A 13,277-nucleotide genomic window follows, 5' to 3' on the forward strand; every position below is an offset into this window, starting at 1 on the left:
ACTTTGAGGAAAAATCAGAGAAAAGAATGAGGAAAAATGAAGAAACCCTGAAAATGATATGGGATATAATCAAAAACAAAAATTTTCGAGTGATTGGAGTTCCAGAACAGGGGGATAAAACAGAAAACAAGAGAGGATCACTGAAGAATTGCTGACAGAAAACATCCCTAATATTATGAATGATGAAAAGCTGACCATCTAAAATGCTCAGTGAACCCCATATAGGATAGACCCCAAAAGAAAATCACCAAGGCATATCCTAATCACATCGCTAAAACCAAAGACAAAGAAAGAATCCTGAGAGCAGCTGGAAAAAAAAAAAAAAGTCACATACAGAGAGGAAACAATAAGGCTAAGTTCAGATTGCTTAGCAGAAACCATGCAGACAAGAAGGCAATGGGATGACATATATAAAATCTTGAAAGAAAAACATTGCCAACCACGAATAATATATCCTACAAAACTCTCACTCAGATATGTTGGTTAAATTAGGACGTTCCCAGGTAAACAGAATTTAAGGGAATATGTAAAAACCAAACCAAACTACAAGAATTATTAAAGGGAGTCCTTTGGTTAGAGAACAAACAGCATCAGTTGACAGCCTGAATCTAGAATGCAAGCCCACATCAGCCTGATGCCAACAACCTAGGTAATGAACTCTCAAGGATAAGTCAAAATTAAAAGATTTACAACAGGGAACCAGAGAGGTTAATAATGACAACAACATCAGAACAATAAAAGAGGAAGTAAACCATGTGGGTATAGAACTTTCAAATGGAGAGGAAGTCAAGGCGATACCAATTAATAAAAGACTGGTTCAGACTTAGGAAGATAAGGGTAAATTTCAAGGTAACCACAAAGAAAGTTAACAGATCTATTGATCAAAGTAAAGAAGAAAAACAAAGTCTCAGTAAACACAAAATCTACAAAAAACAAAATAAATGAAAAAAAAATCCACAAAAAAAGAATTACAGCACAGGAGAGTAAGAGGAGTAAGAGGAGAAAACACAGCACCACACACACAAAAAAAAAATTACAAAATTACATCAATAAACTCACATCTATCAATAATTACTTATAAGAAACCCTGGTGGCATAGTGGTTAAGAGCTATGGCTGCTAACTATGAGTCAGAATCGACTTGATGGCACTGGGTTTGGTTTTTGGTTTGAATCAATAGTTATAAAATTAAGAGACAGAGAGTGGCAAAATGGATTAAAAAAAATAGAATCCATTAATATGCTGTCTACAAGAGACATACCTTAGAAACAAAGACATAAATTTATTTAAAAAATCAAAGAATGGGAAAAAATAAAAAACAGCTACCAAAAAAGAGCAGGAGTGGTAATGCAAATCTCAGATAAAACAGACTTTGAAACAAAATCCACCATAAAAGACAAAGAAGGGCGTTATATAATGATTAAAGGAACAATCCATCGTGAAGACATAACTCTAATAAATATCTACGCACTCAATGGCAGGGCGCCAAAATACACAAAACAAACTTTTAAACAGCACTATAAAGAGAGATTGGTAACTCCACAATAATAGTAAGAGACTTCGACACACCACTCTTGGTAAAGAACAGAACATCTAGGAAGAAATTAATCAAAGATACAGAAGATCTAAAGGCCACAGTCAGCCAACTTGACCTCATAGTTGTATACAGAACACTCCATCCAACAGCTGCAAAATACACATTCTTTTCCAGTGCACTTGGAATGTTCTCTAGAATAGACTGCATCTTAGGCCACAAAGCAACCCTCAAATACAAAACACTGAGGTAATACAAAATATCTTCTCTGATCACAATGCCATCAAAGTAAAAATAATAGGAAGAGCAAGGGGAAAAAATCAAATACATGAAAACTGAATAACACCCTGTTTAAAGAACACTAGGTAGTAGGAGAGATCAAAGGTGGAATCAGAAACTTCCTAGAATCAAATGAGAATGAAAACACATCATACCAAAACTTCTGGGACCCAGCAAAGGCAGTGCACAGAGGTCAGTTTGTAGCAATAGATGCACACATCAAAAAAGAAGAAAGGGACAAAATCAAAACATTAGCTACGCAACTTGAACAAAAAGAAAGAGAACAGAAAAAGAAGCCCACAGCTACCAGAAGAAAGGATATAATAAAGATCAGAGCAGAAATAAATGGAATAGAGAATAGAAAAACAATAGAAAGAATCGACAAACCCAAAAGCTGGTTCTTTGAAAGTATCAGCAAAATCAACAAACCATTGGCGAAATTGACAAAAGAAAAACAGGAAAGGATGCAAATAACCCAAATAAGAAATGAAACGGAATATTACAACTCACCCAACTGAAATAAAAGGGATCATAACAGAGTACTATAAAAAACTATACTCGAACAAATTTGAAAACCCAGAGGAAATTAACAAATTTCTAGAAACACACTACCTCTCCAAACTAACACAAACTGATGTTGAAAATCTCAACAGACCTATAACAAGAGAAGAGATTGAAAAGGTAATTAAAAAAAAAAAATTTCCAACAGAAAAAAAGCTCTGGCCGAGATGGCTTCACTGGAGAATTCTACCAAACATTCAGAAAAGAGCTCACACCAGTTCTACTCAAGCTATTTCAGAACGTAGAGAAGGAAGGGTACTTCTGAATTCACTCTATGAAGCCAGCATAACCCTGATACCAAAACCAGGCAAAGATACCATAAAAAAAAGAAAATTACAGACCAGTATCTCTCATGAACCTGTTGTTATTGTTGTTAGGTGCCATCGAGTGGGTTCTGACTCATAGCAACCCTACATACAACAAAATGAAACACAATCGTTGTAATGCTTAAGTCCATTGTTGCAACCACTGTGTCAGTCCATCTCATTGAGGGTCTTCCTCTCTTTTGCTGATTTTCTACTTTACCAGGCATGATGTCCTTCTCCAGGGACTGATCCCTCTTGACAACATGTTCAAAGTAAGTGAGATGTAGTCTCTTCATCCTTGCTTTTAAGGAGCATTCTGGTTGTACTTCTCAACATCGATTCCAAAATTCTCAACAAAATTCTAGCCAATAGAATTCATCATATCAAAGAAGTAATACAGCACGACCAAGTGGAATTCATACCAGGTATGCAAGGATGGTTCATCACTAGAAAAATCAATCAGTGTGATCCAGCACATAAATAAAAGGACCACATGATCATCTCAATCAACGCAGAAAAGGCATTTGACAAAGTCCAACACCCATGCCTGATTTAAAAAAAACTCTCAATAAAATAGGTATAGATGGGACTTCCAGCCAACGTGGCTCCATAGACAAAAGCACCACGCCGTCCCTCCACAGCAAAGAACTGGAAAACTAAGTCAAACAGAGACAGATGTCATTCCTGGAACGCAGAGTGTCAAATGAAGAGATAAAGAACTCAGGCAAACACTGAATGGAATAAGAAAACTGACAGAGGACAGAGAGCGAGGAGAGATACTTGCTGAGGTTCCTTATCAGCTAACACAGCATGGATTCACCATCTTGGACTATCGGAGATTGGCTGACGGGGAGCAGAGGAAAGCAACTTCACAGAGCTCCCAGGAGGAGACAGAGCACCCGGTAACCAGCAATACATGCTTTCCCACCCCCCATCCTCTCCCCTCTGGTCAGCCTCCCAGCTTCCTGGCTGGCTGTGGTGACTCAGCCGGCTGGGAAGTGCAGCGTCCATGCCACTGGGATTTGCCCCACCCGCGTCGCGGATCGGTGGACAGGGCGTATGGGAAAGCAGTTTCATGAAGTTCCCAGCAGGAGACAGAGCACCCAGTAATGAGCGATACAGGCTTTCCTAATCCCCACTCTTCTTCCCCTCCCCCTTCAGCCTCTTCTGCTTCCCGCCAGCCACAGCCTCTTGGCCAGGAGGCAACTGCTTCCGCCCCAGGCTGCTTGGATTTGCCCCATCCATACTGGTTGGGTCCCAGAGCTGGTGTAGCTTCTTTCAATCTCTTTTGGTTTCTTCCATGCCTCCCACCACATCCGCCTCCTTTCTTTTGCTCCTTTCTTTTGAACACCTGGCTCTGTGTGCCATCTTTGCTTCTTCTTGAAAGGCTGTGAAGCCCTGCTCGACTGGGGATCCATTTCCCTGGCCCGAGACTCCACGCTGGTGGGACCCCTGGGGATTCCCCCCCCCCCGCTTGTTTTGGTTTGTTCTGTTTTGTTTTCTTTCTCTTTTCACACTTGGGAGCCCCTTCTAGCAGGGCTGCACTGCCTAGGAGCCACTCCCCCAATCCGTGCAGCTGCCTAGGTGGAATCCCTGGGGGGCATTTCTTTTTTTTCTTTCTACCTTCTCTGTTTTTCCCTTTCTGTCTTTCTTCATCTCTCAGCTCTCATCTGTCTATACTTACCTTCTTTTCCAGGTAAGTCAACTTCTTTTACCTGGTGCTTTGTGACATCTATACCCCCTCAAGCCAGGCTATGCAGCACAACCTGGGAGACTTCCCCGGTATTCGCAGCCGCACTGTTGGGACCCCTGTGGGCTTTTCTTCTCTTCCCCCCTCCCCCAAATTTTTATCTAGTTTTCTTTTTTCTGCTTCCCTTTTTTTTTTCCTTTTTGCTTCCCTCCGTTTCTTGGGATCTCATCTCTCCACGCCAATGGCAAGCTCCCTTTGTACTTTTTTTTGGGGGGCGGGGGGAGTGTTTTTTTTTCCTTTGTTTTTGGCTCCTGTTTCTCTCTCTTTCCCATACCCATACTAGCTCCATACATCACAACCTACCTGCACCGTGCACTGAACATCACATGTCTGAGCAACACAGGCGTGGCCTACTGGAACCTGCCTGGCACTGATCCTTGGTCCACCTTGTTGGCCCTAGTATGTGCCACAAACAACCCATCCCAGCTCCCCCACTTCAGCTGGACCTGCCTTGCTGCACCATAGCTGAGTGACTCCCTGCCCATTGGACAAGGAGGTGAAAAAATAACGCGATTACAGACAAGTAAACAACAAAGAACACACAGACCGCCTGCTCAGACATAACTAAATAAAATAAAAAACCAGGACAGAACAAACAAATCTACAATCAAGAAATGAAGAAAATGACTACTGAATGTCCCGAAGACAGCAGGTAATATCAAAACATATAAAAAACAGGAGAGAATGGCTCCAGTAGCCATCCAAAATAAAACACCAGATGACTTTCCAGTAGAAGAAAAGGCACTAAAACTACCTGACAGGGAATTCAAATCCCTAATATTCAGAGCTATGTAAGAGTAGAAGCAAAAAGCAGACAAAAATGAGGAAAAAATAGACAAATTTATGGAAAAGGCAGACCAAAAAAATGGAAGAGTTCAGGAAAATAATACAGGAACAAATTACCAAAATAAATTCACAACTAGAAATCATACAAAAACAAAAATTAGAAATCCAAAAGATAAACAACAATATTTCAGAAATGGACAGTGTCGTAGAAGTGTCATAGCAGGTTCAAAGTGATGGAAGACAGCACCAGTGAAATTGAAGACGAACTCTTGGATACAACTCTGAGGAAAAATCAGAAAAAAGAACGAAGAAAAAATGAGGAAACCCTGAGAATTATGTGGTATACAATCAAAAGCAAAAATTTGTGAGTGATCAGAGTTCCAGAACAGGGAGAGAAAACAGAAAACATAGAGAGGATCATTGAAGAATTGCTGACAGAAAACTTCCCTAATATCATGAATGATGAAAAGCGACCATCCAAGAAGCTGAACAAACCCCATATAGGATGGACCCCAAAAGAAAAACACCAAGGCATATATAAGATAAACATACAAAAATCAGCTGAATTCCTATATATCGGTAAAGAGAACAATGAAAAGGAAATCGGGAAAACAATACCATTTACAATAGCCCCTAAAAAAATAAAATACATAGGAATAAATCTAACCACTGATGTAAAAGACTATACAAAGAAGACTACAAAACGCTACTGCAAGAAACCAAAAGAGATCTACCTAAATGGAAAAACATACCATGCTCATGGATAGGTAGACTCAACATTGCGAATATGTTAATTCTACTCAAAGAAATCTACAGATACAATGCAATCCTGATCCAAATGCCAACAGCATTCTTTAAAGAGATGGAAAAACGAATTATTAACTTTATATGGAAAGCAGAGAGGTCCCGCATAAGTAAAGCACTATTGAAGAAGAATAAAGTAGGAGGACTTGCACTGCCTGACCTCAGAACCTACTCTACAGCTACGGTAGTCAAAACAACCTGGTATTGGTACAACGACAGATACATTAACCAATGGAACAGAATTGAGAACCCAGATGTAAATCCATCCACCTATGGTCACCCAATCTTCGCCAAGGGCCCAAACTCCATCAGATGGGGAAAAACCATCTTTTTAACAAATGGTGCTGGGAAAACTCGATGTCCATCTGCAAAAAAATGAAACAGGACCCACATCTCACACCACACACAAAAACTCACTGACAAAGGATCAAAGAGCTAAATACAAAACCAAAAACTATAAAGATCATAGAAGAAAAAATAGGCTCAACGCTAGGGGCCCTAATATACAGCATTAACAGAATACAAACCATAACTAACAACACATAAACTCCGGAAGATAAGCTGGATAACTGGAATCTTATAAAAATTTAAAACTTAGGCACATCAAAAGGCTTCACCAAGAGAGTAAAAAGAGAACCTACAGACTGGGAAAACATCTGGGCTGTGACAGATCCAACAGAGGTCTAATCTCTGAAATGTGCAGGAAAATCCAACACCTCTACAACAAAAAGACAAACAATCCAATTTAAAAATGGGCAAAGGAAATGCGCAGGCACTTCACCAAAGAAGGCATTCAGGCGGCTAACAGACAAGTGAGGAGATGCTCACAATCACTAGCCATTGGAGAAATGCAAATCAAAACCGCAATGAGATACCATCTCACCCCGACATTATTGGCACGAATAAAAAAAACAGAAAATAACATCTTGGAGAGGCTGCAGGGAGATCGGAATTCTTATGCACTGCTGGTGGGAATGCAAAATAGCACAACCATCTTGGAAAACGATATGGCGCTTCCGGAGAGAGCTAGAAATAGAAATGCTATATGACCCAGCAATCCCACTCCTAGGAATATATCCTAGAGAAATAAAGAGCTGTCACACGAATAGACATACACTTACCTATGTTCATTGCAGCATTGTTCGCAATAGCAAAAAGATGGAAACAACCCAGATGCCCATCAACAGATGAACGGATAAACAAATTATGGTACGTACACACTGCGGAGTACCGTGCAATGACAAAGAACAGTGATGAATTTGCAAAACATCTCACAATATGGATGAACCTGGAGGGCATTATGCTGAGTGAAATAAGTCAATCACAAAAGGACAAATATTGTATGAGACCATTACTATAAAAACTCATGAAAAGGTTGGTACACAAAAAGAAACAATTTTTGATGGTTACAAAGGAAGGAGGGGTAGGGATGGAAGAACACTAAATTGACAGTCGACAAGTGGTAATGTTGGTGAAGGGTAAGACATATAATACTGGGGAAGCCAGCACAGCTTGACCAAGGCAAGATAATGCAAGCTCCATAGACACATCCAAACTCCCTGAGGGACGGAATTACTGGGCTAAGGGCTGTGGGGACTGTGGTCTCGGGGAACGTCTAACTCAATTGGCATCACATAGTTTATAAAGAAAATGTTCTACGTCCTACTTTGGTGAGTAGCATCTGGGGCTTAAAATCTTGTGAGCAGCCATCTGCGATACTCTACTGGTCTCACCCCATCAGAAGCAAGGGAGAATGAAGAAAACCAAAGACACAAGGGAATGATTAGTCCAAAGGACTAATGGGCCACAATTATCAAGCCTCCACCAGACTGAGTCCAGCACAGCTTCATGGTGCTGGGCTACCACCACTGACTTCTGTGACAGGGATCACAATAGAGGGTCCCAGGCAGAGCTGGAGAAAAATGTAGAACAAAATTCTAACTCACAAAAAAAGACCAGACTTACTGGCCTGATAGAGATTGGAAAAGCCCTGAGAGTATGGCCCCCGGACAGCCTTTTGCTCAGCAGTGAAGTCACTCCTGAAGTTCACCCTTCAGCCAAAGATTAGACAGGCCCATAAAACAAAATGAGACTAAAGGGGCACACCAGCCCAGAGGCGAGGACTAGAAGGCAGCGGGAGACAAGAAAGCTGGTAATAGGGAACCGAGGGTAGAGAAAGGGAGAGTGTTGACATGTTTTGGGATTGGTAACCAATGTCACAAAACAATATCTGTACTATTTTTTTAATGAGAAGCTAGTTCTGTAAACCTTCATCTAAAGCACAATTAAAAAAAAACTCGAAGCCATCTAAGATGCATCAATTGGTCTCCACCCACCTGGAGTAAAGCAGAATGAAGAACACCAAAGACATAAGGAAACTATAAACCAGTGACTCCGTCAGCCTGAGACCAGAAGAACTAGATGGTGCCCAGCTACCACCAGTGACCGCCCTGACAGAGAACACAATAGAGAGCCCCTGACAGAGTGGGAGAAAAGTGGGATGCAGAACTCAAATTCTAGTAAAAAGACCAGGCTTAATGGTCTGACTGACCATTAAGGGGACTGCGGAAGACATGGCCCCCGGACTCTCTGTTAGCCCAGAACTGAAACCATTCCCGAAGCCAACTCTGCATACAAAAATTAGACTGGACTATAATTTTTTTTATATAAGACATAAAATCATACTCATGAAGAGTGTGCTTCTTAGCTCAAGTAGATTCATGAGACTAAATGGGCAGCTCCTGTCCTGAGGTGAGATGAAAAGGCAAAAAGGGACAGGAGCTGGTTGAATGAACACGGACCATCTGGGGTGGAAAGGAGGAGTGTGTCACATTATAGGGAGAACAACTAGGGTCACATAAAATGTGTGTATAAATTTGTATATGAGAAACTGACTTGAGCTGTAAACATCTACTTAATGCAGTTTTTAAAAAGTTTAAAACTTTTTTTTAATTTTTATCGTGCTTTGAAACACAAACTACAAAAACTTACATACACCTTGCTATGTACTCCTAGTTGCTCTCGCTCTAACGAGACAGCACACTCCTTCCCTCCACTCTCCATTTTCATGTCCATTCAGCCAGCTTCTGCCCCCCCTCTGCCTTCTCATCTCTTCTCCAAACAGGAGCTGCCCACATAGTCTCATGGGTCTACTTGATCCAAGGAGCTCGTTCTTCACCACTATCGTTTTCTATCCCATAGTCCAGTCCAATCCCTGTCTGGAGAGTTGGCTTTGGGAATGGTTCCTGTCTTGGGCTAACAGAAGGTCTGGGACCATGACCTCTGGGGTCCTTCTAGTCTCAGTCAGACCATTGAGTCTGGTCTTTTTATGAGAATGTGAGGTCTGTATCCCACTGCTCTTCTGCTCCCTCTCCTCTCCTGTTCTCTGTTGTGTTCCCTGTCAGGGTGTCATTGGTTGTGGCCGGGCACCATCTAGTTCTTCTGGTCTCAGGCTGATGTAGTCTCTGGTTTATGTGGCCCTTTCTGTCTCTTGGGCTCATAATTACCTTGTGTCTTTGGTGGTGTTCATTCTCCTTTGCTCCAGGTGGGTTGAGACCAATTGATGGCCGCTTACTAGCGTAAAAACTATTTTTGATATGTTGTATTTTCATTTTCATCCCGTTCAGTATATTTTCTAACTTCTGTGGTGAATTCCTCTGTGACCCACAGCTGTTTAGAAGCACGTTGTTTCGTTTTCTCTGTCTTTGGGGGCTTCCAGATGCCCTTCTGTTGTTGGTCTTGGATTGAGCTGCATTTTGGTCCGAGAAGATGCTTTGCATCATTCATTCCCTTCACGTCTGTTCCGGTTTGTTTTATGACCTAGGATATGGTCTTTCCTGGTGAACATTAAGTCTCTTTTAAGCTTTCATCTCCTTCTCTGTCGTTTTCCCCTTGCGCTTCACTTGCTCAGTGAGGCAGAGGCCTTAGAATCACAGCAGCCTGGTGGGTGGAGCAGACTGTCCTCAGAGCTGGGAGTGGTAGGGTGGCTGTGCTAGGAAGAGATGGCCCGCAGGGCTTCCTCCAGAGGGACATCCCTGTGGCAGGGCTGTCGGGGGGACGGGGCTGTGGGGAGGGGGCAGGGCTGTGGGGGGGCTCTGTGAAGGACAGGGCTGTGGGGGGACAGGGCTGTGGGGAGGGGGCAGGGCTGTGAAGGACAGGGCTGTGGGGGGACAGGGTTGTGGGGAGGGGGCAGGGCTGTGGGGGGAACAGGCAGGGCCTGGGCATGGGACAGGGCTGTGGGGGGGCTGTTAAGGACAGGGCTGTGGGGGGGGGCTGTGAAGGACAGGGCTATGGGGGGAAGGGCAGGGCCTGGGCATGGAACAGGGCTGTTAAGGACAGGGCTGTGGGGAGGGGACAGTGCTGTGGGGAGAGGGCAGGGCTGTGGGGAGGCTGTGAAGGACAGGGCTGTGAGGAGGGGGGCGGGCAGGGCCTGGGTGTGGGACAGGGCTGTGAGGGGGATGGACAGCTGTGGGAGAGACAGGGCCGTGTGGGGGACAGAGCTGTGGGGAGGGGGCAGGGCTGTGAAGGACAGGGCTGTGGGGGGACAGGGCTGTGGGGAGGGGGCAGGGCTGTGGGGGGCTGTGAAGGACAGGGCTGTGGGGGGCAGGGATGGGCAGGGCTATGGAGGGGGGCAGGGCCGTGGAGGCCACCCCAGACTGTGGCCCTTGGAATCCCTTGTGTACCACCCCCTGCCTGTGCTAAGCAACTTCTACAGAGGGGCATCCTGACCTCTGGGACCCTCAGGGATGGGGGGCCCCTGCCTGCCAGCCTAGTTGGGGGACACCATGGGTGGCTCCCTGCCTGGCTGGGGCTGGGTCAGAACTCCTGGAAGATACAATGGCCAGGCCGCAGCCAGGTCAGTGGGCACGGTTGGTGCTGCAGCGAGGGGGCCTTGGGGTTACCGAGGACAGGGAGGTGAGGCCTGGTCACTTGTGACCGTGTGTCTTCCCTTCCAGGTTGTGCAGCCTGACCCTAAAGAAGCTGGTGGTGTTCAAGGAGCTGGAGAAGGAGCTCATCTCCCTGGTGATCGCCGTCAAGATGCAGGTAACAGGTTGCACACGTCCCCAGGTTCCACCACAGCCAGAGGTGGCGGGGGGGTGTGGGCTCTGCAGAGAAAGGAGGCAGGAGCCCTGACCACCGATGGCCAGTGTGTGGGCTCTGCAGGAAAAAAGGATGCAGGAGCCCTGACCGCCAATGGCCAGGGCGTGGGCTCTGCAGAGAAAGGAGGCAGGAGCCCTGACCACCAATGGCCAGGGCGTGGGCTCTGCAGAGAAGGGAGGCAGGAGCCCTGACCACCAATGCCAGGGCTTGGGCTCTGCAGGAAAAAGGAGGCAGGAGCCCTGACCACCGATGGCCAGGGCGTGGGCCCTGCAGAGAAGGGAGGCAGGAGCCCTGACCGCTGATGGCCACACACTCACCCTCATCCCCGACGACTGTGCGACACTGCAGCCCATGAGGGGTTCTCAGCAGGGAGGGCCAAGCAGGGCCCCTATGCTCAGCGGGCAGTAGTGCTGGGGCTGAAACGGCCCCCAGGCTCCTACAAGAGGCTTTCCCTGTCTTACATCGCCCCTGTCATGGTGGGGTGGGGGGCTGTGATCCAGGAGGTGTTCCTCCTCGTACACCGTCCCTGCCGCGGTAGGGGCCTGCTGGTCCTAGAGATTACTGCCTCTCCCTGTGTAGTGGCTGCCGCGTCTCTGTGGATGGGGCCCTGCTGCCCAGGGCTCCTGGCGGGTGTGTGCATTGATTCTGACAGTTGCCCATTCAGACCTGCTTCCTGTGGCCCCGGCAGAACCCATCGCAGGTGCACATCCCCTGCAGCTCACCTGCTCGGCTGCCAGTGCATCTCATCATGCACTTAACCTGCACCCCCCCTGCCCCCCAGCACCCCCCCGCGGTGTCTCAGAGGCACTGGTCCCGTCTCCGTTGCGCAGCTTCACCTGGCGCTGGTTCGGGTCTCCCTGTTCATGCCCCAGGCTGTGAGCTCCGCAGGGCAGGCTCCCCTGCACCATTAATCCCAGGGACTGGCTGAGCCCACCCTGGCCCACAGGGCCTGGTCCTGGCTGCAGGACGCCACGCCTTGCACCCCATCCCTGTGCTGGTTGGTCAGTGCTCCTGAGCATACATCCTTGGCCCACTGGCACCGGCCCTCCTCCGACCAGGAACTAGGGTGGAGTATGTGGGGAGCCAAGGCCCACCCCCTTCCCTATGGAGAGACAGTTGCCACCAACCAAAACTGCTGCATTTTACATAAAGATCTTGAGAAATCTTTCTCACCCAGAGGAGCTGTGTGAGCGAGGGTGACTGCACCCCAGGACCCCCCAGGATGCAGACGGGCTGGCTCAGCCTGCCCTGGGGGCCTGGGGGTTCAGGTCCAGCGGAGATCTTGCTGCCAGCACGGGGACCCTCCGAGGGCTTCAGCTGGGGCTGACAGTCACGAAAGCGCAAGCTGGCCCATCCGTTTGGCCCAGCACCGCGGGGCCGTCCACTCTGGTGTGGGTGGCTCTGCCTCAGAGAGGACACGTACTGCCCCCACTCCAGCCTCACAACCCTCTACTGCCCTCTTCTGCCCCCGCCCCGACTCACCTGGAGACCCCCCCACTCACCCTCCTCACCCCCTGCAGCCCCGAACCCAGCCCTCATGTTCCACCCACCCAGCTCCACCTTCTCAGTCCTGCACCCCAGGGGTCGTTTTGCCCCTCCTCCTCACCACCACCACCACCCACACCCTCCACTGATCTCACTGCCTCCCTCCTTAATTCCCAGAGGAAGCTACTGCCATGGTGGCACTGACTCGCCTGTGTCCACTCCCACGCCTGGCCTTCACCTGGCCCTTCATGTTCTCACCCTGCACCCTGTCACTGGCTGGGCTGGTCCAGGTCCCTGAGAGGCAGGTGTAGACACATTTGGGGCACACACCTGTGAAGGAGTGGGCTGGGCAACAAATGCAGGGCTGACCCTTAGGAAGGGGGACACCAGAGGAGGGGCTCCGTCAGCAGAGCAGCTTGGAGGCCTTGCACCCATAGCACCGCAGGAGCACACATGCTGGCTGGAGGGGGCCTGTCTGGCATCCACAGTGCTCAGGTCCTTGGCCAGAGTAGCCTGCGGACACTGCCTGGGTGCTGACGCACCTAGATCCAGAGGGCAGTGGCCAGCTGCTGTCAGCTCTGCCTGCAGCAGGACACCAGCCAGGCGGAGCATTGTCCCAGCAGTGTGGATGGTCCCTCCCGACCCCTGCCCTCGTGGGCTGCTCCCCATACCAC

The 13,277-nt window shown here is 47.3% G+C and overlaps 1 protein-coding gene across 3 annotated transcripts in view; it reads left to right on the top strand.

The window, feature by feature from the left end:
* Nucleotides 1–13,277, top strand: part of PACS2 (phosphofurin acidic cluster sorting protein 2) — a 92,780-nt gene that overhangs the window by 45,953 nt on the left and 33,550 nt on the right. For all 3 annotated transcript variants that reach the window (XM_064293098.1, XM_064293099.1, XM_064293100.1), the window contains exon 2: nt 10,974–11,061. In XM_064293098.1, the coding sequence (XP_064149168.1) occupies nt 10,974–11,061 (88 nt within the window). The remainder of the gene's footprint in view (nt 1–10,973; nt 11,062–13,277) is intronic.

The sequence above is a fragment of the Loxodonta africana genome, chromosome 10 (genome assembly GCF_030014295.1).
Source record: "Loxodonta africana isolate mLoxAfr1 chromosome 10, mLoxAfr1.hap2, whole genome shotgun sequence".
Lineage (NCBI taxonomy): Eukaryota > Metazoa > Chordata > Mammalia > Proboscidea > Elephantidae > Loxodonta > Loxodonta africana.